Genomic DNA, 27,172 nt, shown 5'->3' on the forward strand with positions numbered 1-27,172 from the left:
TACGATTTCGCTAGCAGTTGTTTGCAGCATCGGCTTGAAATTAGCTTATTTCGACGGCCTGTAGAGACACTGAAACGACAAGTTTCGATGTTGGTATCATGAAAAACAAAATAAATATGAGAAGGTAGAAATATTACAATCAAAATCCATCTCTGTTATTATGTATATATTTCGACTAAAATAACATTTTAATGCAAGTGTTATTTTTTATTTACTTTAAAAATATAATTAAATATTTCAACTTTTTTTTGTAAATTGAAAATGACATTAATAATTTCAATTTTTTAATTCATCGTATAAATACGTAGAAAAAAGTATTCGAGTTTCGTTGAAAAAAAAAAAAAAAAAAAATCGGACGAAAATAAATTACATCGATTTTTTTTTATTTATATATTTGCTTTCCATGATTGCAGAGAACGAGAATCCGTGCTTTTCTTCTTCGGATTCTTTCGACACGGATTTACTGTCCCACAAACCATTTGTCTCATTTATCAAAATAAATGGATTTACCATCCTGCAGAGATATTTATGTCTATTCTTTATCTTACATAACGTGGATTTTTACCAAAATGCCTTTACTCACATAATGATACTTTTTTTTTTTTAACATAATTTTATTTTTTTCATATCTAATAAATCCACTTTTTTTATTTTATTTATATCTTCATTATATCTTTACATGTCTGTCCCTCTCTTCAATTTACTTTTACCTGGTTATCATTCGTCTCGTCTTACACTGCTTCATCCCTCGAGCAATAAATTCAAATTTTCTTCTAACTCTTAATGGCGTCTAACTTCAATCTGGATCCTTAGATTTTTTTATCACATAAATCTTTCGACAATTTTCAATCATTCATTTTCGGATATCAAAAACAATCTAACTTTTAATATTCTTTCAATTTATATTCTCATATATTTTGCATATGATATAGTGTCTTCTTATAATTATGAATTCATATTTTTTTAGTATGCCATACCGTTAAAAATTTTTGACCATACCTACACCTGAAAGTTTAAATTTTGCTTCTGTTTATGGGAAGAATGAGGCATGCGCTAATTTTGATCATTTTTTTCTCATAAAAGAAAAGAACGATTTTCTTCCCTCTAAATAAGGTAGGAATTTAAACTTTCGGGTAAAGATCTGGTGGAAGTGTATATTACACACCAAGGGCGGAAAGTAGGACATTGTAACTCGTGTGTATAATTGCCTATCCGAGCTGAATGCAAGGGTGACAAACACGCAAATTAGGATGTCCAACTTTCCCCCGTAGCGTGTATACTATCCCGATGAAAAAAGATTTTATACAGTTGTATAAAATTATATATAAATTGGATAGAAAAAATGGCCCGATCCAATTGTGTACAAAAATCCTACATAATTATATCTAATTGTATACAATCATATACAATTGTATACAAATATATACATTTTTATATAATCATATGATGTTTTCATATAAATTGTATATAATTATATACAATTATATAACTATATATAATTGTATTCAAATATATACATTTGTATATAATTATTTACAATTCTATATAATTGTATACGAATATATACATTTGTATATAATTGCATACTGTATTCGTATAGATTATATATAATTATATATAATTCTATATAATTGTATGCAAATATATACATTTGTATATAATTATATACAATTCTATATAATTGTATACAAATATATACATTTGTATATAATTACATACTGTATTCGTATAGATTATATATAATTATATATAATTCTATATAATTGTATGCAAATATATACATTTGTATATAATTACATACTGTATTCGTATAGATTATATATAATTATATACAATTCTGTATAATTGTATGGAAATATATACATTTGTATATAATTTTATTATTCTTTTTTGCATTTTTATATAGAATTATATACGATTGTATATAATTGTATATAATTATATAAAATTTTTATACAATTATGCATTACCTCTATCCAATTGTATATAATTCATATATAACTGTATACTGTTATATAAAATCTTCTTTCATCGGGATTTTCCTTTCTTGGTGTGTAATATACTATTATTTTATTGAAAATTACTTAAACAAATATGGTCGAATTTGATTAAGTTGGTTTCCATTATTTCAGAACTTCCCTTCAATCTTGACCCCCCATTACGGGCTGCACTGTCTCCCACCGGATGCTCTAAAATTGACTATGTCTGTATATAATTATAATTGCATCATTCATGTAAACGTAAGAGCGCATGTGTGTAGTTTACTCTTTAGAAGAGAAGGGGCATTCGATAAGTCGAAATTCTTCTCCGTAAACTAACGGTCCGAATTTGTGGAATTTGACTGTATTTAATAAGCGTATGTTTACCGCCAATATTCGGAACTTAATTATATATATACACCATACTATGTTTTAAATTTAATTAATTACATAAATTAAAACTGATAATAAATCTGATTAACTTGTGCTAAATTTGTCTCCCAGTATATAAATATTTTACTGTTTTTTGCCAACAGAAAACATATAAGTTAATTTATTAAAAGAAATAAAGAAAAATATATCTATAAATAACAATGTATTGTTTCAGGTAACGTTATCAATATCAATTCTCATCAGTCTTCACGTGTTCTTTTTACTGGTTGTCGAGATTATACCGCCAACTTCTCTGGTGGTACCACTACTCGGGAAGTACCTGATATTTGCTATGATACTTGTCTCTATTAGGTAAGTCCACTAAATTTTGCTTTAAGTCAAAATAAATATAAAAGGGACTCTGAAGCTATGAAATAAATAAAAATAAAAGTTTTCTAAGTGATATAAATTTATTAAATTATATGAATATAAAAGTTTTCAAACAATCTTCCATTTCTCACGACTCACAAGAGACAAGAGTCTTATTTTAACAGTAGACTTTGCTTTATCATTGAGTCAAGTGTCTTTAGAATTGAGAGGTAGACTCTGAAGATTTCAATTAAGTTGAAAAGTCTCGTATTGTTTTAAAAAATATTGAGAGCGTTAGAGATAGAAATGTCTAAAATATCTGAGCAGCCACTTGCTAATGCAAACAACATAATTACTAATTCTACGTATGAACATAACATATATGGTCAAGTATATGTAAAAATATATGATAAATATCAGAAAATATATGTGGCCAATTTAACTATATTTTCTGATACATTTTTTTTTATATTAAAAAATATAATATTCATCATATGCGAGTCCGTATATGTTTAGCATACATAAAATATATATGTCAATCATATACAAAAAATATATTTTTATCATATATGAAAATATATATTCTTGTCATAAACGAAAACTATATTTTGATCATACATAAAAATATATATTTCTATCATATACGAAAAATATATTCTGATCATATATAAAAACATATATCTATATTGTGTATGGAAAAAAAAAGTTTCTTATTCGTATGACCAACTCCAATTAAATTAGATCTAAATTTTAATATACTCTTTAAATTGCAGTTAAAATTTTCAAAATTAGTTAATTTGATGCGAATATATATACCCATATACATATACATACACCGAATAAAATATATGCTTAAATATAACAAAGAAAATATATGGTGCTATATATAATATAAATTATATGCTACCATATATTTCATTTCATATAAAAATTATATATTTTTTAAATATAAAAGGAAATATATCAATACAATATATTATAAGGTAAATGTAAATGTATATATAGCTTAATATAAAAAAAATATAAGTTACATATATGGAATACATACATTTACTACTGTATATAATTTTATATTAAATCGGCCAAAATCTCTGTATGATTTTTTTAATATACAATATAATATATCATATATTTTTTTGTTGCGAACATATATGATTTTATATATTTTAACCATATATTGTTTTTTCATACGGGAATTGCAGTTAAAATTTTCAAAGTTAGCTAATTTGATGCGAATGTATATACCCATATACATATACTTACACCGAATAAAATATATGCTTAAATATAACAAAGAAAATATATGGTGCCATATATAATATAAATTATATGCTACCATATATTTCATTTCATATAAAAATTATATATATTTTGAATATAAAAGGAAATATATCAATACAATATATTATAAGGTAAATGTAAATGTATATATAGCTTAATATAAAAAACATATAAGTTACATATATGGAATACATATATTTACTACTGTATAAATTTATATCAAATCGGCCAAAATCTCTATATGATTTTTTATAATATACAATATAATACATCATATATTTTTTTGTTGCAACCATATATGACTATATATCTTAACCATATATTGTTTTTCATACGGGTAGTGTCTATTATAAACAAATAAAAAATGTACGCAGAAAATAATATTAAATCGTATAATTAATCAGAAGTGACAGATGTAGTCGGTTATATAAAAAAGAATACAACATTTGGCGTATATTGGATACAGATGCAAATGAGAAAATCGTTCGAAAGCTCAAAATAGGGTAGTTGAGAGTGGAACAGAGATTGGCGTGGTTTCGAGCTTCACGAATTGTGTTGTGGGTAGGACGAGCCTGAAATAGGAATTGCATCGAGTTAAACTCGCGCCATTTGTAGAATAGGGCAACGCCATCATTACAGAACTACCATCTATTTCTTTATCTCTCTTGTATTTTCTCTTGTTCTGTACTACATTTTTTTATCCCTTTTCTTGTTTCAATTCCTTACTATGGTTACTAAAATAAAACTACGGTCGAAAATAATCTTTTCTTTCTCCTTTCTGCTTGAGATTATCTGCAGGTGTTGTGATTTCGTCTCTCAGACCACAAAATCCAGATGATGTAAATTCAGGAATAGAACTGTCCAACTCTGCTTTTTTTGTTTATTATAAATTTTTTTAAGGAGGGTCTATAGTAATTTTTGTCTAAACTTTACTCTCAAACAAAACCTATAAACGCGAAATTGAGAACGAGGCTCGATACATTACTCTATTATAATCTAGCAATCTACGTTTTCATTTCTCAAAAATGTTTCTTTGTTTAAGAGAAAAACGTGGACAAAGTTTCCATTTACTGTACAAGTGCAACAAAGATAGTACCGTTCGTGGACTTGAGTGTAATCGAGAGAAAAGTGCGAACACCTGTTAATATACTATTCTTTTTTACTTCACTAATTTCAGTAATTACAGTATAGGATGCAGTATGGAAAAATAAGTATCCCAACTCTAAGCATAGCTTAGAAGGTTAAATTTATTTGGGAGTGTATACAAGCTATTGAAAAGAGAACTATAAGTACCGAATAGTTTTTCATTTTTTTATGGTAATCATTACTTTGTTTGTTTGAAAGCTCGTGGGTCTGGTACTTGGTACTGTACTGCAAGAGAATGAATCCTGTGCTATTTAGGTCATATTTATGTGTGACAAATTATTGCTTCTATTTTTTTTTTTTTGCTGTCCATAATATATAAAAAAATATATGGTAAATAACTGAACATATATGTCGGCAAAATTATTAATATTGGTTAATATATGATTCATCATATATAATAATTTGTAGGTCCAATATTATAATAATCCATATCGTTTATAATATATGTGATTATATACATGTGATATTGTATCAAAAATTATATGTCCGCTTTATATATTAATTTCTAACGTGAAATATATGTTTCATCTTATAAATTAATTTATAATTTCAATATCATTATAATCCATATAATTTATAATACATGTAATTATATACATATGATATTATATCTCAAATTATATTTTCGTTTTATATATAAACTTATAATTTCAATATTATAATAATTTCGATATTATTATATATAAATAATTTAAAAAATACACTCATACCAAAAATTAAAGGAACAAAAAAATTTTAGAAATTTTTAGTGATTTTTGCAAGACTGTAACTTCATGAAAAATAATCGTATCGAGATTTAAAAATAGTATATTTTACACCTCGGGCAGTAAAGTAAGAAATGTCTCAGATCTCATGTAATTGTTGGCCGAGGCGAAGCCGAGGTCAACAAACATGTGATCTGAGGCTTTCTTATTTACTGCCCAAGGTGTAAATACTATTTTTCGCCTCGACGGAGGCGGAAAGCGGAAACTTCGTTTCGCACAGCGGGAGAAAAGTTGACGCTTTTCGCCCGGAGGGGGGAAAAAGCATTTTATAGCTTGAAATCTCTAGTTTTATATTTGTGCAAATATATATAAACATATATCTATATAAATATATATTTACATATATTTATACAAATATATGTGAACATATATTTATATAATTATATATTTACATGTATAAATATTATATGTCAGTCATATAATTAAATCATATATCTTATCATATAACTTAAAATATAGTATAAAATATTATAAGCAATATTTATAAGTTAGCATATAAAAAAAATATATTACCGATATATATGTTGCAAATTATAAAATCATATAATATTTCGGCAAAATTTTGTATATGGCTCCATATATGGCATCTTATAATTCCATAAAATTTATCATATATTTTGAATTATACTGAAGCTCATATATTGCTTTTTCATTCGGGAACGTAATGCCGCCCCTGGGCACCGGAAAAAAATCCGCCCCAATACTGGAATTTTACTTATAGTTCATATATTTAATTTTTCATAATTTTGCCGCCCTGGGCACTTGCCCCGACCGCCCCTAGTGTAAATCCACCGCTGCATTTATAAAAAATTTTCTTTGCTGTAGTATGGGTCTAATTACCCGACAACATCGGAATGATTACCATGCATTTTTCTACGGCAATTTTTCCACGTTCGGATTCGAAAGACATATCAACTAATTTAAACTATGCGTAAGTTTTGGGGTTATATTTTTTCCATGTGCTTTTAGACGTCAAAGAATGATATTTTATTTTATCATCTCGAAGGAAATACTTTTTTTTTTTTGAGAAATACCAGCAAAAAATTTGACTTTTCCTTTTTTGTTGTTAAACTTTCTTATATTTCTTTCCTTTCCGTGAGGATTTACCCTTGGCGTGATAGTATAGAGCAAAGATAGGTGAGCTTTTACATGTTCTTCGTAAGCCAAGTGGAAATTTTCGTACTCATCTGTTTTGCTGGTCTCATTCTCGTCCCTCCGGCAAATCGGATAGTAAAAGCTTGCTTGGTGAATGTCTTTCTGTGTATACGAATCATTTCCCTCAGGGATTTTACTGTTTTACTATGTCTCATGAAAATGGTGTGTATATTACGAAATATAAAAAAAGCCGTTAACAAAAAATTGAAAATTCATTGTTACGGCCATCAAGATATCTAGATTAAACTTACTCCATAAAAAACATATTTTTTAGTTTTTTAATTTTAAAAATATACATTCTTACAATAGCTAATAATCGGAAGCTTAGAATTTACATGAAAATTTTTTTTTATGTTTTAAAAATAAAACAAAATTCAGAGAGACGGGAGCAAAGTAATACACAATAATTAAAATTAATTAATTACCATAGTGATGAACAAAAAGAAAAAAATCTATTGGATATAATATAGGGGAGACCGGGGCAAGACGGCCCACCTAAGCCGGTTATTATTATTTGTGGCTTTTAACCATCAAGTCGATTTACTCTTGTCCAACTTGGACTCAATTCACCAAAATTTTGGTGAAGCTCCTGAAAAAAAATTTTTTTTGTTTGGGGCAAGACGGCCCCCTCCGAAAAAAAATGAAAAAAAAAATTTTTTTTTTTTAATTGTAAAAAAATTTCCCGCGTAACAAATGTTTATATTTTTCTCTTTAACAACTGTATTGACTTTAATATTACTCGAAATAACCTTTTTTGATATAATACGAGTCATTTTTTCACTTCTGTAGAAAACTGATTATTGGTTTTTTTAACATTTTCAAATGCTCTATTTTAATCCAAATCCATATAATTAACCAAAAAATGATATTTCTATTAAATTAATCATGACTAGGTTATAATACTGTGAAATACATTTTCTTTTAGAATTTTTGACTGGTTCATTTTGCTCCAAGTGTCACGTATCGGGCTAAAAATGAGTAAATAATCTAAATTTGTGATAATCAAAAGAAAACAAGAAAAAAAAATTTTTGGTTAATTTTTGAGGTGGGCCTTCTTGCCCCAGATCGGCCGTCTCGCCCCGGTCTCCCCTACTCTCTTAATTTGAATCAGTGAGAAATCCACTGGTTCATTCAGTGAGTAAAAAAGTAACTGGTGAATCAGTGAGATTCAAAGTTGCTCACTGGTGAACCATTGAGTATTGGGTTCACTGATTCAAACCAGTGCGAAATTTAAGTACCTCGAGTGTCCGTTGTCAACAGCGACCTATGATTAGTTATACCGGTTATAGAAAGTTATACATAACCTGATGTTTGTTTATTAATGTCAATTGAATTAATTAATAAATTTCAAGCCAAATTATGACCCTATTATTGCATTTTCTATTTTACATAAATTATATTATGTTTTTAATTTAAGCTATCTTCCAAACCTTGATAATTTTTATAATTTAATCGACCATTATATTTGTAAAATTTCGAAGAAAGTTCCAAGTGCAGTTTCTTTCTTCTACATTGCTTTGAATAATTTTAATACAGTTAATGTAATGAAAGTTGGATATAGTAAATTTGCGTAAATATGTTTTTAATTCATTTATTTTACGTAAGTAATCATGCCCTATATGTATAAGTTGGGTTATGACGAAAGTTATATCAGTTCACTGTTGAATCAGTGAAACTCACTGGTGAATCAGTGAAAATTTTCACTGATAAATCAGTGACTATTACGTCCGCCATTAAAATTCACTGGTTTACCAGTGAAGTTCACTGAGTAACCAGTGGGATTAAATGGCCGCCAAGACCACTGGTCGAATCAGTAAGTTTTACTAGTAAACCAGTGAGGTTTCACTGGCGAACCAGTGGAATTCCACTGATTCAAATTAAGAGAGTAGGGTAGAAGTACCGTTTTGATCATTTGAGGGCCAGATTTGGACACTGGAAATTAAAATAAAATAATTTGTAAAAGACACAATGCGATAATCAATTTCTGAAAATATGCGTAAAGATTCTTTTATAACACTATTACAACAGAAATTTTCTTTTTCTTTTTCATTAATTCAAATAAAGTATAAAATATTCAAAAATGATGCAGTTGCCACAAATGGAACTTTTACCCTATAAATTGTGTTTTAGAAATAAAAGTTGTTAAACGAAAAAAAGTTATAAATTTAATTTTTAAAAGCGTATAAAATTGAAAAGATCAATAAAATATTCATCTAGTAAGAGTTTTCGTTTTTATTTGAATATGAAAATCCTCATTCAACAGCTTTCATATTTTACTCAGTTGATGGTATTTATTTCAATAAAAAACCCTCGATGCATTTCTCTCGTCGTTAATTTCCCAAGAGTAGTTGGTAGTTGTTTGGTGAATGAACGTGTCGACGCATGATTAAACAGTCAACTTTTGTCTGCGTACATTTATAAATTATTAATAATACGGATGATATCTACACGAACTAACAAAAGTAACTAAATTTGAATTCCAAAAGAAAAATTAATTATCAAACAGATTTTGCGGGCGAACGATTATCTTTTTTGCAATAATACACTTATCAGGTGCTCTGGCCGAGTTTTTGTCTTAAACAAACGAATTTTATCAAAAAATTTAAGTGCACTTCGCTAGATTAGACAGTAATGCATCAATTTGAAGTCTGTAGTTTGTATTTACTCTCTAAATATGAATTAGTGATTTTTCACTAATTTCAAGTGAATATTCACTAATTGTCAATGCTACAATCGTACCACGCAGAATTAGTGAATATTCACTAAATGAATATGTGAATATTAGAATTCACTGATTTGATAAGTGAATATGAGAATCCACTAAATTGAAAAGTGAATATGGGAATCCACTGATTTCATCGGTGAAAAAAAATATTATATTGCGAAAAAAAATATAAGACACTTGTAATTAGATTCGAAATGTGATTAATGTATTAGAATCATTACTTAGAGGAAGTATACATGATTTTGATTGATGAAAAAATACCGGTGACTGCTGGGCTCGAACCTGCATCCTTCCGATTCAAAGTCTTTGATGCTATCCACTGCGCTGACCTACGCATGTGATCGCGTGAGTGTCAATAGTATATTCGTTATGATACCAAACAATAACTGATGAAGAAATAAAAAATCCGTGATGTTATGATTGACGTACTCTTCATATAAATATATTATTGTTCTGTACTTCTATTTTTTTTTATTTTGAAAGTTTTTTATTAAAATTTTTAAAAATAGCACCATAATTATTAATTATATTTATATCTAGTAAAATATTTAATTATTTGCTAGTTAAAGTTACTAGTGAAATTGTGAAATTCATGAATTAAGAAGTGAATAACAGTTTCACTTGTAGAAATTATGAAAATATCGCTAGTTCAGTAGTGAAAATCACTAATTTGCTAGTGAAAATTATAGTACTAAATTTATTAGTGAGAATTCACTAATTTGTTATTTAAATACACTGATTATGGAGTGAATATAGCTTTACTGACGTAATTAATGAAATTTCCACTAATTCATGTTTAGAGAGTAGAGATTTTGTTTCCGAAAAATCTCAGCCGGAAATATCTGATAACCCCTGTCAAGAAATCTCCACTTGCCGTTAAACTAAATCAACTTTTTTTCACGTGTATGGAAACAATTAAAATATAATAAATCACTACTGATTTAGTTAAACCGAAAAAAATATAAATTCATCCATCGTAAAGGAAAAAATTTATAACAATCGTTAATAACTCATGATCACATAACTAGCGTAAGAAAAAAAACCTATTCATAGTTTACGGCATTTCTTTAGTGGTTTTACAGTCTTGGTTTTTTCACGACGAAAGTATAAGGAAAAATACTTTGGAAAGTAGCCAGAAATGCGTTGAAGAAGTAAAAAGAAAACGAGGCAAACTCCCTTTTCTTCCGCTCCGTAAAGCTAATGTCTTGTTTTACCGTCGTACGGTTGCTGCATTTACTTCAACATCGACACATATCTATTGTACCTCTATATAAATTTTTTATTATCTATACAATTTATACCCACTACTATTCTAAATTATATTTATTTATATATCCTTAAAATTTTATTTCAATTTTAAAAAATATATAAATTGGTTCAATTCAATATAATTTTCATAAATTTATTTATAACAAAAAAATCCATTGAATAGTAACATATAGATATTAAGCAATGAATTTAATGCAAAAAACGATTCAAATATAGTCTGGAGACGGTTGACAGTAGAATTGGAAATTCCAAGCTGGCATATTGAGACAGAGAGACGTCAGGGACGAAGAATAATAGCATAGGAAGTTATTTCGAATGCTTTACACTCCCCTCAAAATAAAATCCAATTTAAACGTGACATAATACAGTCGACGTGATTCTATTATTCAAAGTATTTCTATTTAATAACAATTATTTATAAAACAATTATAATTATTTCATTTATTTTTTTATCGCTTTTCTTAATTAGTTAATTATTCATCTTATTATAAAAAAAGAGCCATTTGGTCTTTCTCGGAATGGAAAGGTAGCTTTCTTATTTAAATACGATAAGGCTACAATAGTACAATTAATACTTATTTTGTATGCTACAACATGAATTTTAGGAAATCGAGCTATGCCTTATCATTTAGCAGTCATTAGAGGACTAACCCTAGTAGAAATGATATCGAGTTTTTAGCCAGTAACTAGCCAGTTTAACTAGACTTAAACCAGTAACTGGCCAGTGTAATGTCAAGTTTCTGTCAAGTAACTGTAAAAAATTAAACTATAAAAAATTGTCAAATAAAATAAAAATAATGTTAAATAAACGAAATGACATAAACGTTTAATTTATATTTATTTATATTATGAAATAAATAACATCATTAGATTAATAGAATAACAACAATAAATCTGACAATAAAGTAATTATTTTTAATTGAAGAAAATTAAAAAAATATTTATTTAGGTTTTCTACTGCCTTCCCAGTCTTTTGAATTACTTAAAATTACTCCGACAGCTTGTATTATTTCGGCAGGACTTCCAAGATTGCAAAATTTTTAACAACTCGTCTAAATAACAATCTGCAATATTTGATTTTATCGCCCACAGTCGCAATTCATTTATTGTGTCAACTTTTTTTACCGCATCCATTTTGTAATATATTTTGTAAAATATTTCCACGTTAACATACACAAATTTTAATTAATTCACACTGTTTTTTAATATTTTTTAAAACAACGACGCGTACAGGTTAACAGAAAAAAAATAAACAGACACACACACTAGTAAAGGTACAGTGTCGGTGTGACCAATGTTTATGATTTAGTTGTAGTTGGCGCGATTTCGAGTTTTTACTCGATATCACTGGCCAGTTACTGGTTTATATCGAGTGAAAACTTGATTATTTCTACTAGGGAAGCTGCAAGAATATGCTTTTTCAATGTTTTGTAAAATTTTCGAGATCATCAAATTATTAGAGATTTTTGAAAAAATAAATTGAACAGTGGAAATTAAAGCTAATTGTACGAACTTTAAAATACGTTTTACAGAATCAATTTATCACTTTAAATTTAAAGCTTCGGAGCACTAAGAAAGAAAAATCGCAGCGATTTGAAATTTTCAGGGTTTTTTCAGGACACTGAGGTTGAAAAAAAGACGAAGATATCCTTTGTTCATCCGTTATATCCAAAGTTATAGCAAGATTTCCGAATATCCTTAAATTTGTGAATTTTGACCTATTTTTTACTAAACAATATCGCTTTAAAAAAATTTTTTCTATCAAACGCCACCAATTTTGCCTTATAGAGAATGTTTTCCAGTTATCAAAACCCTGCTTTCATTCTCTGTACGACCAATACATCCGGAGTTATTGATTATCAAAGCCAAAATGGACTTTTTTGCTTTGATCGATGATAACTCGGCGCCGAATCGTCGTAGAGACTTTTTCAGGCCGCCAAATTAAAGGGCATAAAATTTCCTAGAAAAGTCATACACTCGGATTATTAAAAAAAATTTATTGACGCCCATAGAGGTATTGAAAGACCAGCAAAAATTTTGAAAATTTTTTTTTCGGTGGTTTTCTTATGATTACTCCGGAACCGAACATGATAAAAAATTTTGAGGTCCAGATCTGAAAACTAGAAACTTGAGGCTACAATTTGCTTTTTTTAATTTTCTTATACGACCATTTTTCACCGAGTTACAGCATGTTGAAAATCACCCAAAAATTTCGGATTTTTTTTCTATCCCTTAATTTTTTTGACCAGTATATATATATATATATATATATATATATATATATATATATATATGTCCATAAATTTTTGAGTGGATGGTATTTTTGGACTCTACTATGGTAAAATAAGACAAATGGTGTCAAAATTTTTTGATAATTCCACCATAAGACTCATTACAATAGTTTGATTTCTGAAGAAATCCACTAAAAACTTCTTATTTATTTGTCAATAATTAAATTTACGGTGATGACTAATTATTAAAATTGTTTAATTAAAACTTTTTTTAATAATAAGAAGGAATAAACTACCACATTTTAAAATCTATAATTTTTCCTTCTCTCATAATGCCGAAGTTCTTCGTCTTAAATTAAAGTCGATTTACCTTGAAGATTGTAGAGGAAAGCTCAGAACCGGTGGTTGGATATCGCATTATCAATTCAACTCGCCGGAAGTTGAACGCGGTTTTACGAACAAATTATAGATCATTTCAGGCCGCGTATCTACATAACAAAACTCCAACGTTATAATTCGTTTCGTTTAAAATCTTCCGGTGATGAAACTCACCGGATATATTGCACAGAATTATGATAATATTTCTTTTTTTTTTTTTTAAACTAGTCATTTTATTAAAATTCAATTTTTATTGAAAAGTTTATTGAAACAATTTTTAATTTTATTATTGAAATTTCATGCAAAGAACTCATTTTAAATGAATAAGAAATTAAGCAACTTGATTTTTCTCCGTTATTTTCCACTTATCGTTGAATATCCAGCTACACGGAAAGAAAATTATGGGGAGTTTTGCTATGCATTATGGGAATGGTTCCTATAATGGTATGGGAATAGTACCTATACTACTATAGGAATGGTTCCCATATATTATGGGTACCATTCCCATAATAGTATGAGAATAGTTCCCATACCATTATGGGAATGGCTCCCATAATATTATGGGAACCATTCCCATATCATTATGGGAACCATTCCCATAATGGTATGGGAATCATTCCCATACTATTATGGGAATGGTCCCCATATTGGCATAGGAACTATTCCTATAATATTATGGGAACTATTCCCATAATGTTATGGGAACCATCCCTATAATATCATAAAATTTTTTTTTTGCACAATAGTGTAGAAATTTCCCAAAATTTGAATTTTCTTGAATGTTTTGTGCTGACAAAAAATTCTTGTTAAAAATTTTAATGTTTTTTTTGCCAAATACGATTTTTTTTTTCAATGTTTGAATTTTTGTTTTTATGTTTAATAATATTTCTGTGTATTGTAGAAGTGATTACCACACTTCTTCAAAATAATTTTTTCATGATAATATGGGAACCATTCCCATAATATTATAGGAATGGTTCCTATAATAGTATGGAAACTATTCCCATAATATTATGGGAATGATTCCCATAATGGTATGGGAATAGTACCTATACTACTATAGGAATGGTTCCCATATATTATGGGTACCATTCCCATAATAGTATGAGAATAGTTCCCATACCATTATGGGAATGGCTCCCATAATATTATGGGAACCATTCCCATATCATTATGGGAACCATTCCCATAATGGTATGGGAATCATTCCCATACTATTATGGGAATGGTCCCCATATTGGCATAGGAACTATTCCTATAATATTATGGGAACTATTCCCATAATGTTATGGGAACCATCCCTATAATATCATAAAATTTTTTTTTTGCACAATAGTGTAGAAATTTTCCAAAATTTGAATTTTCTTGAATGTTTTGTGCTGACAAAAAATTCTTGTTAAAAATTTTAATGTTTTTTTTGCCAAATACGATTTTTTTTTTCAATGTTTGAATTTTTGTTTTTATGTTTAATAATATTTCTGTGTATTGTAGAAGTGATTACCACACTTCTTCAAAATAATTTTTTCATGATAATATGGGAACCATTCCCATAATATTATAGGAATGGTTCCTATAATAGTATGGAAACTATTCCCATAATATTATGGGAATGATTCCCATAATGGTATACGAACCATTCCAATTGCATTATGGGAATAGTTCCCATACTATTATAGGAACCATTCCCATAATATTATGGGAATGGTTCCTATAATATTATAGAAAGTATTCCTATAATTATAGGAACCATTCCTATAGTGTTATGGGTATCATTCCCATAATTATAGGAACTATTCCTATAATTATGGGAAACATTCCTATAATTATAGGAACCGCTCCTATAATTTATAGTCGTAATTCCTATGATGGTATAGGAAAAAATTTCACAAAATTATGGGAACCGCTGCCATAATTTTCTTTCCGTGTATACAGTGAAATGCTTTGAGCCTTTTTAAATAGAAAAAATACTAATTCAGATTGCAAAAGATAGCCGTTTGTACAGTCAATGAATCGAGACGTGACTTTCAGTGAAGACGTTAAGTATAGTCTAGATTACTCGAGTCAGGTAAATCATTAGCGATATGTCAGCTTTTAACATCATTCAGTAGTATCTTCTCTTTCTTTAATCTCTTTTGCTATCTCTCTCTCCTTCATTCCAGGTCGATCGCTGTACCAACAAAATTTCCCCGTCGTCATGAAATTGAAGTGATCCCTCCTGGAAGTTTAAATCTTAATGAATTCCTAGCTGTCTCTTTCACTCGTTACTTCTCTTTGGTTTCTTGCTTTCGCTTATACTCTAATATACACTTTTTATGTAACGTATATACTCTTAAACATAAATATTAAATACTACCCGCTGATTTAGTTTATATATACTACACTAATCCACTTGTTTTTTCGTTAAAGTTTTCCAAACGCTCAACTCCGAGCTTTCTATTCAACATTACGTATGTGAAGGAAATACAGCCTCATATATCTATTTATATTACTAACATGTCTAGTACCTACTGTATTATATATAGAGTATAAAATAATAATGGCAACTACTCTTTATGGCTTTGAATAAAAAATTAGTATATACACTTACTAATAATACATAACAACAAAAATGAAAATAATCTCTATACCCGAGAGTAATAATGCAGATCTAAATGGACCGAGGTAGACTCGTGGTGATCTAAATCCTGCATAATACAGTTAAGACCTACACTGATTCGAGTATTTATTTACGCCAAATTAGTAGTTTATCTATCGAGTGCGATTGTGTTTAAGACGTGAGGTGTGAAGAATGGTTCCCGAGCCGAAGGCGACCAACACACGAGCGTCTTAGACTCGATTGTACAGACGTGAGCATTAATGCCTGGGTTTGGAATTTTTTACTCTCATCCATTCTATGAAAGTATCAAGTCTAGGGCAAAATAATGTAATGGCAATACTGAGACAGGAGTAAAGTGTGAACTTAGTCATGGCAAAGATGAATATATTTATGATGGTTAGTAGTGTAATGTTGTGACAGCTTGTAAACATTGGAATAGGTTATGTATTTAATTAAGACTTTTAAATTAAAAGAAGTTTCAAAAAGCTCCCTTTAAAAAATACTACCAGTCAGATTGATAAAAATCTCGAAGAAAAAATTTTTCCTAATTAAAAAAGTTATATAAAACGTTATTGAAAATTCTTGATTTTTGACATGTTTTCAGAATTTACTCCAAAACCAGTGGTGATAAAAAAAAACTGCAAACATGCAAGAAATAATTCTTAATAAAATTTTCAATAACAGTTTTAAAGGGGAAAAATTTTTCCTTTGGGATTTTTAAAAATTTGAATAGTATTTTCTTTTAAAGTAGGATTTTTGAAACTTGTTTTATTTCAAAGTTTTTTTTTATCACCACTGGTTTTGGAGTAAATCCTGAAAACATGTAGAAAATCGTGAATTGTCAATAACATTTTCTATAACTTTTTGAATCAGGAAAAATTTTTTCTTCGAGATTTTTATCAGTGACGTATTTTTTTTTAAAGGGAGCTTTTTGAAACTTGTTTTAATTCAAAAGTCTTAATTAAATACATAACCTATTCCAATGTTTACAAGCTGTCACAACATTACACTGCTAACCATCATAAATATATACATCTTTGCCATGACTAAGTTCACACTTTACTCCGGTCTCAGTGTTGCCATTACATTATTTTGCCCTAGACTTGACACTTTCATAGAGTGGATGAGAGTTAAAAATTCCAAACCCAGGCATTAATGCTCACGTCTGTACTAGATGAATGCAGGTTATAAACCCGCGTTTATTTATTTGGGAAGATTGTTTTCAGTATTTGTTGAAAATGAGAGAGAAGTCGGTAAGGGTATTAATTAATATGATGATAAATTTTGTCACAAGATGGCTCGTTGAGTTACTTCGATATTATTTGGTCGTTTGCTATCGCACATGTAACCAAAAAATATTTTTTGATCCGTTGATGACGTCACTATTAGAACGATTAGGTTTTTTTTTTTTTTACCAGCTGTATCTTATCTAATATTTTTAGCTGCCGGCTATAGGCACTAAATGTCGTACATTTCAAGTGTCTGTCGCAAAAAAGATTTATTAATAGTTGCACTATTATAAAATATAGTTATCAAAACTTGCACTAAAGTGATCAAAAACGGTACCTCTATTTTAAATGATTTTTTTTCTCGGATAATCCTTTAAATATTTAATGAGCTTTTCATTTTTACTTTTTTTTATTTTGACGTTTATTTTTTTTAAATTAATTGTGGTTGATAACAAACTGAATTACGCTTCAGCGGAACAACGCACATAAAACCAGTTAATTTTGCAGGTGTGTAAAATCATTTATACCGGCCGAAGAGTCATAACTGCTTGGTTTTTATTTGTTATCTGGTTATGACAGAATGCCATTAATTTTGAATAATAAAATTAATTTTACCATTTACATTTTCATGCTACAAAAAAAATCATAATATGTTTTTTTTTTTTTTTTAATGTTTTTAAATTAAAAATTAATTTGTTTTGGCAGAATATTTTTTCAACAAAACAATGAGTAGAGAGAAATACAATACTGTTTATTATATAATAACTTATACGGAGTGAAAATTTTTATCAGAATGACTACGTATCGTTGTTTTAATATAGTCATCTTTCTCGATGACTGACTGTATGGTCATGAAAGTTATGCAAAGTTTCCTCACTGCAGATCGTTAAATTATAATGTATAATACCATCACTATAAATGATTATATATATTGAAACACTCATTTTCATATCAAACCACTAAATTTGAGTGAAATGGGCGCAGTATATCCTTACTCAATAATTCAAGTCAATAACTAATCTGTCACCTTTATCTCTTATGACATCACTTTGAATTTAGCTGCGTTATTAACATGACCAAAATTTCTAGACTGCACAAGCCCAGTTAATTATTCAGCATACGCATGTGTAGATTAAAGCAACGTCAGCTGAATTTTATAACCTTACATATCTCTATTAATTGATACGAAATAACATACATGCAAAGAAGTTGAGTAAAATCAAAGTAGATTTTCTCGTCTTTCACCGGCGTTACGGAAAGTGAGGGTTATAATGAAATTTCACAACGCGTCTAAAGATTTCCGACTTTTCGCCAATAAAAATTGCCATTGCTGAGCAATGAATCGACATTCTTGGCCCAGTAATGGGCCAATTTCCAAACTTTGTATGGGTATTTCGATTAATTCTTCTTTAATTTTCATCAAAATCGCAACGGTAAGAAATGCATTGCGTTCAACACCATGCTGGTACGGTCTCAAGACAGATACTTAAATAGTATGTGAAATATTCCAAGACAATATTATACCAAGTCCCAGAAGTATGGCATTATTTACTATACTGTATAGTACTGGAGCTATTGTATTGCTCACACGTATGCATAGCAGGCACGGTGAAACAGCATGGCCCTGAGACCCATACTACAATGCCGAGGGCACAATACTTCTAGTTTTTCCCGCCATAATTTCTGGCGTGTCAATCAATGTAAACTATCGTATTACCACCAAAACTATATAGATGTCTTTAGACTAGGTTTATCAGCCAAAAGCATTGTGGATACGGCAACGCAGTATGGGCTCGACGGCCATACTGACATTGCGGCGTTCGCTACAACTATTGCCAATGCGTATACTATCGTATTACCGCCAAAACTGTAAAGATATCGTTAGACTAGGTTTATCGGCTAAAAGCATTGTGGATACGGCAACGCAGTATGGGCTCGACGGCCATACTGACATTGCGGCATTCGCTACAACTATTGCTAATGCGTATACTATCGTATTACCGCCAAAACTATAAAGATGTCGTTAGACTAGGTTTATCGGTCAGAAGAAATGTGGATACGGCAACGCAGTATGGGCTCGACGGCCATACTGACATTGCGGCGTTCGCGAAAACTATTGCCAATGTGTATACTATCGTATTACCATCAAAACTAGATAGATGTCGTTAGACTAGACTTATCGGCCAGAAGCAATCTGGATACGGCAATGTAGTAAAGGCTCGACGGCCATACTGACATTGCGGCGTCCGCGACAACTATTGCCAATGTTACTATTCCCGCAATGTTTGAATCATCTATGCATACAATTCCATACATTATGGCATTCAGGCCCATACTGGCATAGTGATATCCGCAAAATATTTCTTACCGTGCAGTATCTGAAACTGAATTACCGACAATTAGTGAATATTCACTATTTGCTAATGAATTTTACTTCACTTTTAGAGAGCAGTTTCGTACTAAAGAAAAAAACGTAAAAAATGTAATATTCCCGCGAGAGTTCGATCACCCGACCAGGGACTTATAGCTAAGCACCAATGAGATTTATTTCCGATTGTGGTTGAAAGCAAATGTACGATTGTTGTTTTTACTTTGTACATTTATGAAGTTGTATTAAAAAGAAACAAGTAAATGAAACGTATTACAAAAAATCAAAAATAAATTCATGGAAATGTAAGAGTTTCTTTTCATTGTTTTCAACGATATATAAGCTTTTATAAACTATTTCCTTTTTAGTCATGACAAAAGACTCAAGATAACTTCGACATAAACTCGCAAAAAAACATAGACTGTATTTATTCTTATTACTTATCTCTTGGTGAATTTTGTCCTATACAGATCCTTTGTCCCTTTAGGGTATAAGAACTTATATCGAAAACATTATTCTTATTGTAAAAGCATGAGTAAGTGAAAACAGGATAAAAGTACCGAAGGAATTTCTGATGAGATTTTTAAATCTCTTGAGACAACAAACTCGGCAATCAATAAAATATAGGTTTAGTGTAGTTCAAACTACAGACTTTGGCTTAACAAATATTTTACCTGAGTTAACAAAAAATTTAAATTTCAAAAGGCAAAGAGACTAGCTCTATGTTTTACGTACATATTTGTAGTATCTCTTTTCTACTCTATCAAACAAAATAACTGACATTTATATTTTTAATGTAAAATAAATAAAACAAATAAGATTAAGTGCATTTAGTTTCTGGAAACGAGTAAATCGAGATAGACACTGATGTTATTACGATAAGTAAACTTCATTCGTAAACTCGGTAAACCGTTCAAATTAAATGACATTTTATATGTATAGAGGAAGATGATGCACTCTAGTGTATTAAAACTTTCAAACGCTTGGCAGATTTTCATCATACTGAATAAGTATCAATCAATGCTAATGATAAATTGTAGAAGAGACCGGGGCTAAAAGTTTGGATTTTAAAAAATGTCAAATATTGATGGAAAATAAAAAAATATTTAATAGAACGATAATTATCCGTGTGAAAAAAAAATATATGGTTAAAATATATAAAATCATATATGTTTGCAACAAAAAAATATATGAGATATTATATTGTATATTATAAAAAATTATATAGAAATTTTGGCCGATTTAATATAAAATTATATATAGCAGTAAATATATGTATTTCATATATGTAACTTATATGTTTTTTATATTAAGCTATATATACATTTACATTTACCTTATAATATATTGTATTGATATATTTCCTTTTATATTCAAAAAATATATAATTTTTATATGAAATGAAATATATGGTAGCATATAATTTATATTATATATGGCACCATACATTTTCTTTGTTATATTTAAGCATATATTTTATTCGGTGTATGTATATGTATAGGGGTATATATGTTCACATCAAATTAACTAATTTTGAAAATTTTAACTGCAATTTAAAGAGTATATTAAAATTTAGATCTAATTTAATTGGAGTTGGTCATACAAATAAGAAAGTTTTTTTTTCCATATACAATATAAATATATGTTTTTATATATGATCAGAATATATTTTTCGTATATGATGGAAATATATATTTTTATGTATGGTAAAAATATAGTTTTCGTATATGACACGAATATATATTTTCATATATGATAAAAATATATTTTTTGTATATGATTGACATATATATTTTATATATGCTATACATATACGGACTCGTATATGATGAATAGTATATTTTTTAATATAAAAAAAAATATATCAGAAAATTTAGTTAAATTGGCCACATATATTTTCTGATACTTATCATATATTTTGACCATATATGTTATTTTCATACGGGTTGAAAGAGTATATTAAAATTTAGATCTAATTTAATTAGACTTGGCCATACGAATAAGAAAGTTTTTTTTTCCATACACAATTTAAATATATGTTTTTACATATGATCAGAATATATTTTTCGTATATGATAGAAATATATATTTTTATGTACGATAAAAATGTATTTTTTGTATATAATTGACATATATACTTTATATATGCTAAACATATACGAATTTTTTTTCGTTTTGAAAATAAAATGATCGGAATAACTTACCTCTGAAATGTTTAGTCCGACTCTCTCCTACAACTCCTTTATGGCGACATTATAGAAATTTTCAACATAAAAAAAAACTTAATTTGGAATTAATTCTCCATTAATAATTCTTTATAAACGTAAATATGATTATGCTATATTATGCTTCACTATAAATATTTTTTTTTCTCTACCAAGTATTGCAATATTTTTGAGAGATTTCTTAGCTAAGACTACTTTTTCTATTGCAATTGAACCCTTCTGTCATAACCGCGTAGTAAGTTAAACTTTGAAAGAAAACTCATCGTCTCCAGTTCGCTTTTCATCTTATGACGTGGTGACGTTTCCGTTCGGTGAAATCCCTCGAGAATATGTATAGATATATTGACAACTGAGAAACGGGAAAATACAGGAATAGTTGAAAAAAAAGGATGAAAGCTTTAGTCGCAAATAAAATAAAAAACAAAAAAAAACTGGCATACTAAAAAAGAAGCGAAATTCTGGATGACGAATCCGTTGAGACGACTGAAAAGCCCGTGGCAAAAAACTTTCTTCAAGCAATTGATAGGGCTGCATTGGAACCTTAAACAAGGTTTCAATTTAGTTTTACAAAGTTTTTTTTATCCTCAATATTCTTTTATACGGTATCGCTTATTCTTGTTAGTCTCTCATTCAACATTCAATATATTTAAACAAAATAATCTTTATATTTTATTTTTTTATTTATTTATTAATAATTTTTTTTCACCGTGTATGTGCTATATAAATTGGGTTGAAATAATTTAAGCCAAATTAATCACGGCTTTCTTCTTCTGGCGATAATAGAGTTCCTTATAATCGTTTTCGTATAATTTATTGTTCCTCTAAATAAATCTCTCTCAGTGGGCTTCACAGACGGCAAAGTATGTAAAGAAGAGAATCTCCAATAAGCGGGAGGTATATAATTAACCGGCTTGGAGTGAATTTCATATGAATACCCTCATGACCCGCATGAAAAAACTTTATATGTGAAAACATATATGATAAAATATATGAATATTATAATGTGATATATTGTACAATATATAAAATAATAATGGTAAACTCATAGGGAGGTGGACAATAATACAAAATTAGAATTTAATTTTGACCATATATTGGACGTTTCGTCCCTTTATTGGGACTTCTTCAGCAACTAAAACAAGTCATTATAAAGATTTACAAAAACTATAAATGCATAAACAATTAATTTTAAAATCACATGGTACAACATAACCAAATCACAAACATGATCGCATCATACCTTGATCATATAAATTCTATTGTCGACTAGATGTTATTGAGACATACGTCATTATTAACAATTTAAAAATAATTAGCATTATTTAATATTTTATTTACAATAAATAAATAACAAAGCAATGAGATAAAGACAAACTCCAATTCATGTGACACTCAATACATATACTCTCAACTAGTGTATAATAATCTAGGTATAATATATTAATGTTGATAATTATAAATTGTAGTTTTCTTGGTTATCTGTTCAAGTTAAATTTGAGAACTTCATTATAGATACAATTTAAATTTTGTGTATCTGATCTCAAATTTATTGTGTTGTTATTTTTTATATGAAGCATTTCACTAGTATTTCTTTTGTACCAGTTATCTTCGAAATCTAAAATAGTTGCGTCTTCAAATTTAAAATTATGGCCAGTCTCGAAATGGTGTTCTGTCAAAGCTGTTTTATTATCTTTCAATATACTAGCTGGTTTACAATCGTTTTTATGTTGATTAATTCTTTTTATAAATTTTTGCTTTGTTTGTCCTACGTAGTTTTCTCCACATTCACACTGTATTTTATACACTAAATTTGACTGATCAGTTTTATTGACTTTATTATTATTGTCCACCTCCCTATGAGTTTACCATTATTGTATCAAATTGATCTGGACACGATTTATAAAAAATTAATATATATAAAATAATATTTATATTTTTGCTGTATTAATATATGATAATATATTGGAAAAAAATATATTGCTAGAATATATTATCAATATATTTATCAATATATGACTTTTTATGTATGTTTTACATATATATTTTAATATATCTATTTTATATTGACATATTATATTGGAAGTAGTATATTAATTAATATATAGTATTTTTTATATTTTTTATATATGTTTTCCAATATATTGCGAAATATATGGTTTCCAATATATTGTAATATATATGGCACTTTTTTTACTTTTCTTAGGTTATTGCCAGTAAATATAAGGTCAATGAAAAGAAGGAGAAAAAAGAATAAATTTGACTTTTTTTTTAGTGGAATTGTGTAGAAATTGAAAAAGTATATTGAAAAAATAAAATTTTCAATATATTGCGAAAAATATAAGTTTTAATATACTGGAAAAATATAATTCCAATAGACCGCAAACCATATATTTAATCATATAAATTTTTTCATATATAATCAATTATATAGAGACCATATACCTCTAATTATATGAGTCAAATTATATGGATATATATATCAAGTTTATCATATTATACTTATAAATTATATATATACTATCCATATATGATAAGAATATATTGAGCATTATATGAGATAATATATATAGAAAAATACAAAACATTATATACAAGTAAATATATTATGATAAATATATAATCCAATATATGTAAAAAACATATATTTTTCAATATAGATATTTTTGCCGCTATATATTTATCACATATTCACCATATATTTTTTTATATACTTTTAACAATATATAGCTTTTTCATGCGGGGAGTACAGTGCTCCTCACTTGTACTGATAGCAGATAGGAATACACCCTATGCGGTCATCTTCTGTTACTACTCCTCCTTGTCAGAAATTCTATCCTCTACACAATGTTCAATGTTCTATTTTTATTAAGTAAGCGATATCAACAATTAAGAACTAGATTTACATAATTGAAAAAAATTTTTTTAATCTTACTGCACCCAAAATTTGGGGAAGCATGTAATACAACCTGAAAAACTATTAAAATGTTGCTTGTACAGTTGAAAAAAAAATCTCGATTTAAAAAAAGGCAACCATAAATATACATATATATGAAAGCTCATTCTTATGCATAGCTTTTAAGACCTAAGGTAACCTTTTCCCGTCCAAAATTTTACGAACTTAACATAATGTAGTCAAGCTCCGAGCCATTTAATTCTGGGCGAAAATCTTACATTAACGAATCTTTATAAATTAATTTCATTAATTATTTTAACAAAATTTATTTTATGTCAAGTTCTTATTGTACAGATTAAAAATATCATAGCGATACAAAGTATATAATAGTGTTCAAAAAATATGGAACATCACTTTGGCAAAAATCCATACCGAATATTAACTATCGAGAGTAAAAAATTTAAAAAGTTTTTCTATTATTTTCTTATAACCACAACGTGCATAGTATTAAAGTAATATCATTTATTTCAATTTTCTTTTACTGTTTGTGTTGCTGTATATATATATATATATATATATATATATATATATATATATATATATATATATATATATATATATATATATATATATATATATATATATATATCAAGTTTTTTAGCGTATACATTACTCTATGTATCTATCTGTATCTGTCAGTCTGAAAAGATCTGCCTCCTGAGATATTAAAATCGAGTAGTCTTGAGGTTTTCAAAAATAAAATGTATGACTAACTATTAAGTGTAGACTTTAAATGAAAGTAAACAACAATTTTTGTAAAATAGAAACCCCCATGAAAAAAATTTATAAAAAAAATATATTAAAAATACATAAAAAATATATATTTTAAATAGCTAACTTTTGGCCGATTTTCGTATATATTTTAGATATTTTAAATATATTGAAAATCTTTCTTAGAATGTATAGAAAATACATGTATAAAAATATACAAAAAATATATTTTTTTTATATTTAAAATATAAAAAAAATATAGGTATGGTAATATAAAAAAAAAATATATGTAATATATTTTTAAGTTAATCACCAACCTAGAAAATGAAATATAAAAAATATATTTTTTATATATTCTAAGATGTATTTTTAATGTATTTAAAATATATACGAAAATCGGCCAAAAGTTAGCTATTTAAAATATACTTTTTACACATATTTTATATATATTTATATATTTTTTATGTATTTTTAGAATATTTTTTTTATAAATTTTTTTCATGGGGGAAATTATTAATCAGCTTAGAATTTAGATTATTCAGTTAGAGTTGAATCGTCTATTAATATTCTTTCACAAATTGTGACTAGATAATAAAATTACTCTAGTAAGAAACTATATTAATGTATAAAATGTCCATTTGGGCTGTGCCTTGACATAAAAATTATTAATAAATAAATAAACAAAATGTATCTTTACTTGCCTTCAGCATTTCTTTTCTTTTTTCTAAACATTACATTCCATAATTTTTATCCGGAAATCGTTAAAATTTTTAACAATGACGTAATAATTTATTTCAATGTAAATGGAAATAAAAAAATTACTTGAATTTATACTGAAGGAAGATGAATTTTTTCTTTGTGAACTATATATTCATGAAATGTGAAGAAAAAATTTTTTTTTTAACTGTGTTATATTCACCACTATTAAAAAAAAAAAAATAGATTTTTCTTTCGTTATTTTTTTTTCCTTAATATAACCGCAGCTTTCATCTCAAGAGTCACGAATAAATTGCGTCGTACTTTTCACTCGACGTTGATCAATGCTGAAGATACTTACGTAGATGAAAAAGTGGTTGTAATTTGGATCGACTTGAATACTGACACTGTAACACTGTCACGAATATAATAGAGGTTACAAATGATACAAGAAAATATCATACATTTATACCATCTACCAATTCAATTAGTGATGACATAACTTATAATTTCATTTTCGCCAACTTTTTTTAATTATCAGTATAATTTATTAGCATGTATAAGAATTTCTCTCTTAGTTTAAAGTGGTTGAAATATAACATTTGCTAGAATTTCAAGAGCTAAGAAAGTTCCGATGATTTTTAGAATGATATCCGATTGTCTGTATGTATGTTTCAAAAGGTATCTTTTGAGATCTTTTCACTTTTCCGGCGAAACTATCAGTC

General features: G+C 27.8%; 1 protein-coding gene across 2 annotated transcripts in view; it reads left to right on the forward strand.

Annotated features, from left to right (window-relative positions):
• Positions 1-27,172, forward strand: part of LOC130671121 (acetylcholine receptor subunit alpha-like) — a 230,535-nt gene that overhangs the window by 194,852 nt on the left and 8,511 nt on the right. For both annotated transcript variants that reach the window (XM_057474836.1, XM_057474837.1), the window contains one exon: positions 2,587-2,723. In XM_057474836.1, the coding sequence (XP_057330819.1) occupies positions 2,587-2,723 (137 nt within the window). The remainder of the gene's footprint in view (positions 1-2,586; positions 2,724-27,172) is intronic.

Source organism: Microplitis mediator, chromosome 7 (assembly GCF_029852145.1).
Source record: "Microplitis mediator isolate UGA2020A chromosome 7, iyMicMedi2.1, whole genome shotgun sequence".
In the NCBI taxonomy this organism is placed as follows: Eukaryota; Metazoa; Arthropoda; class Insecta; order Hymenoptera; family Braconidae; genus Microplitis; species Microplitis mediator.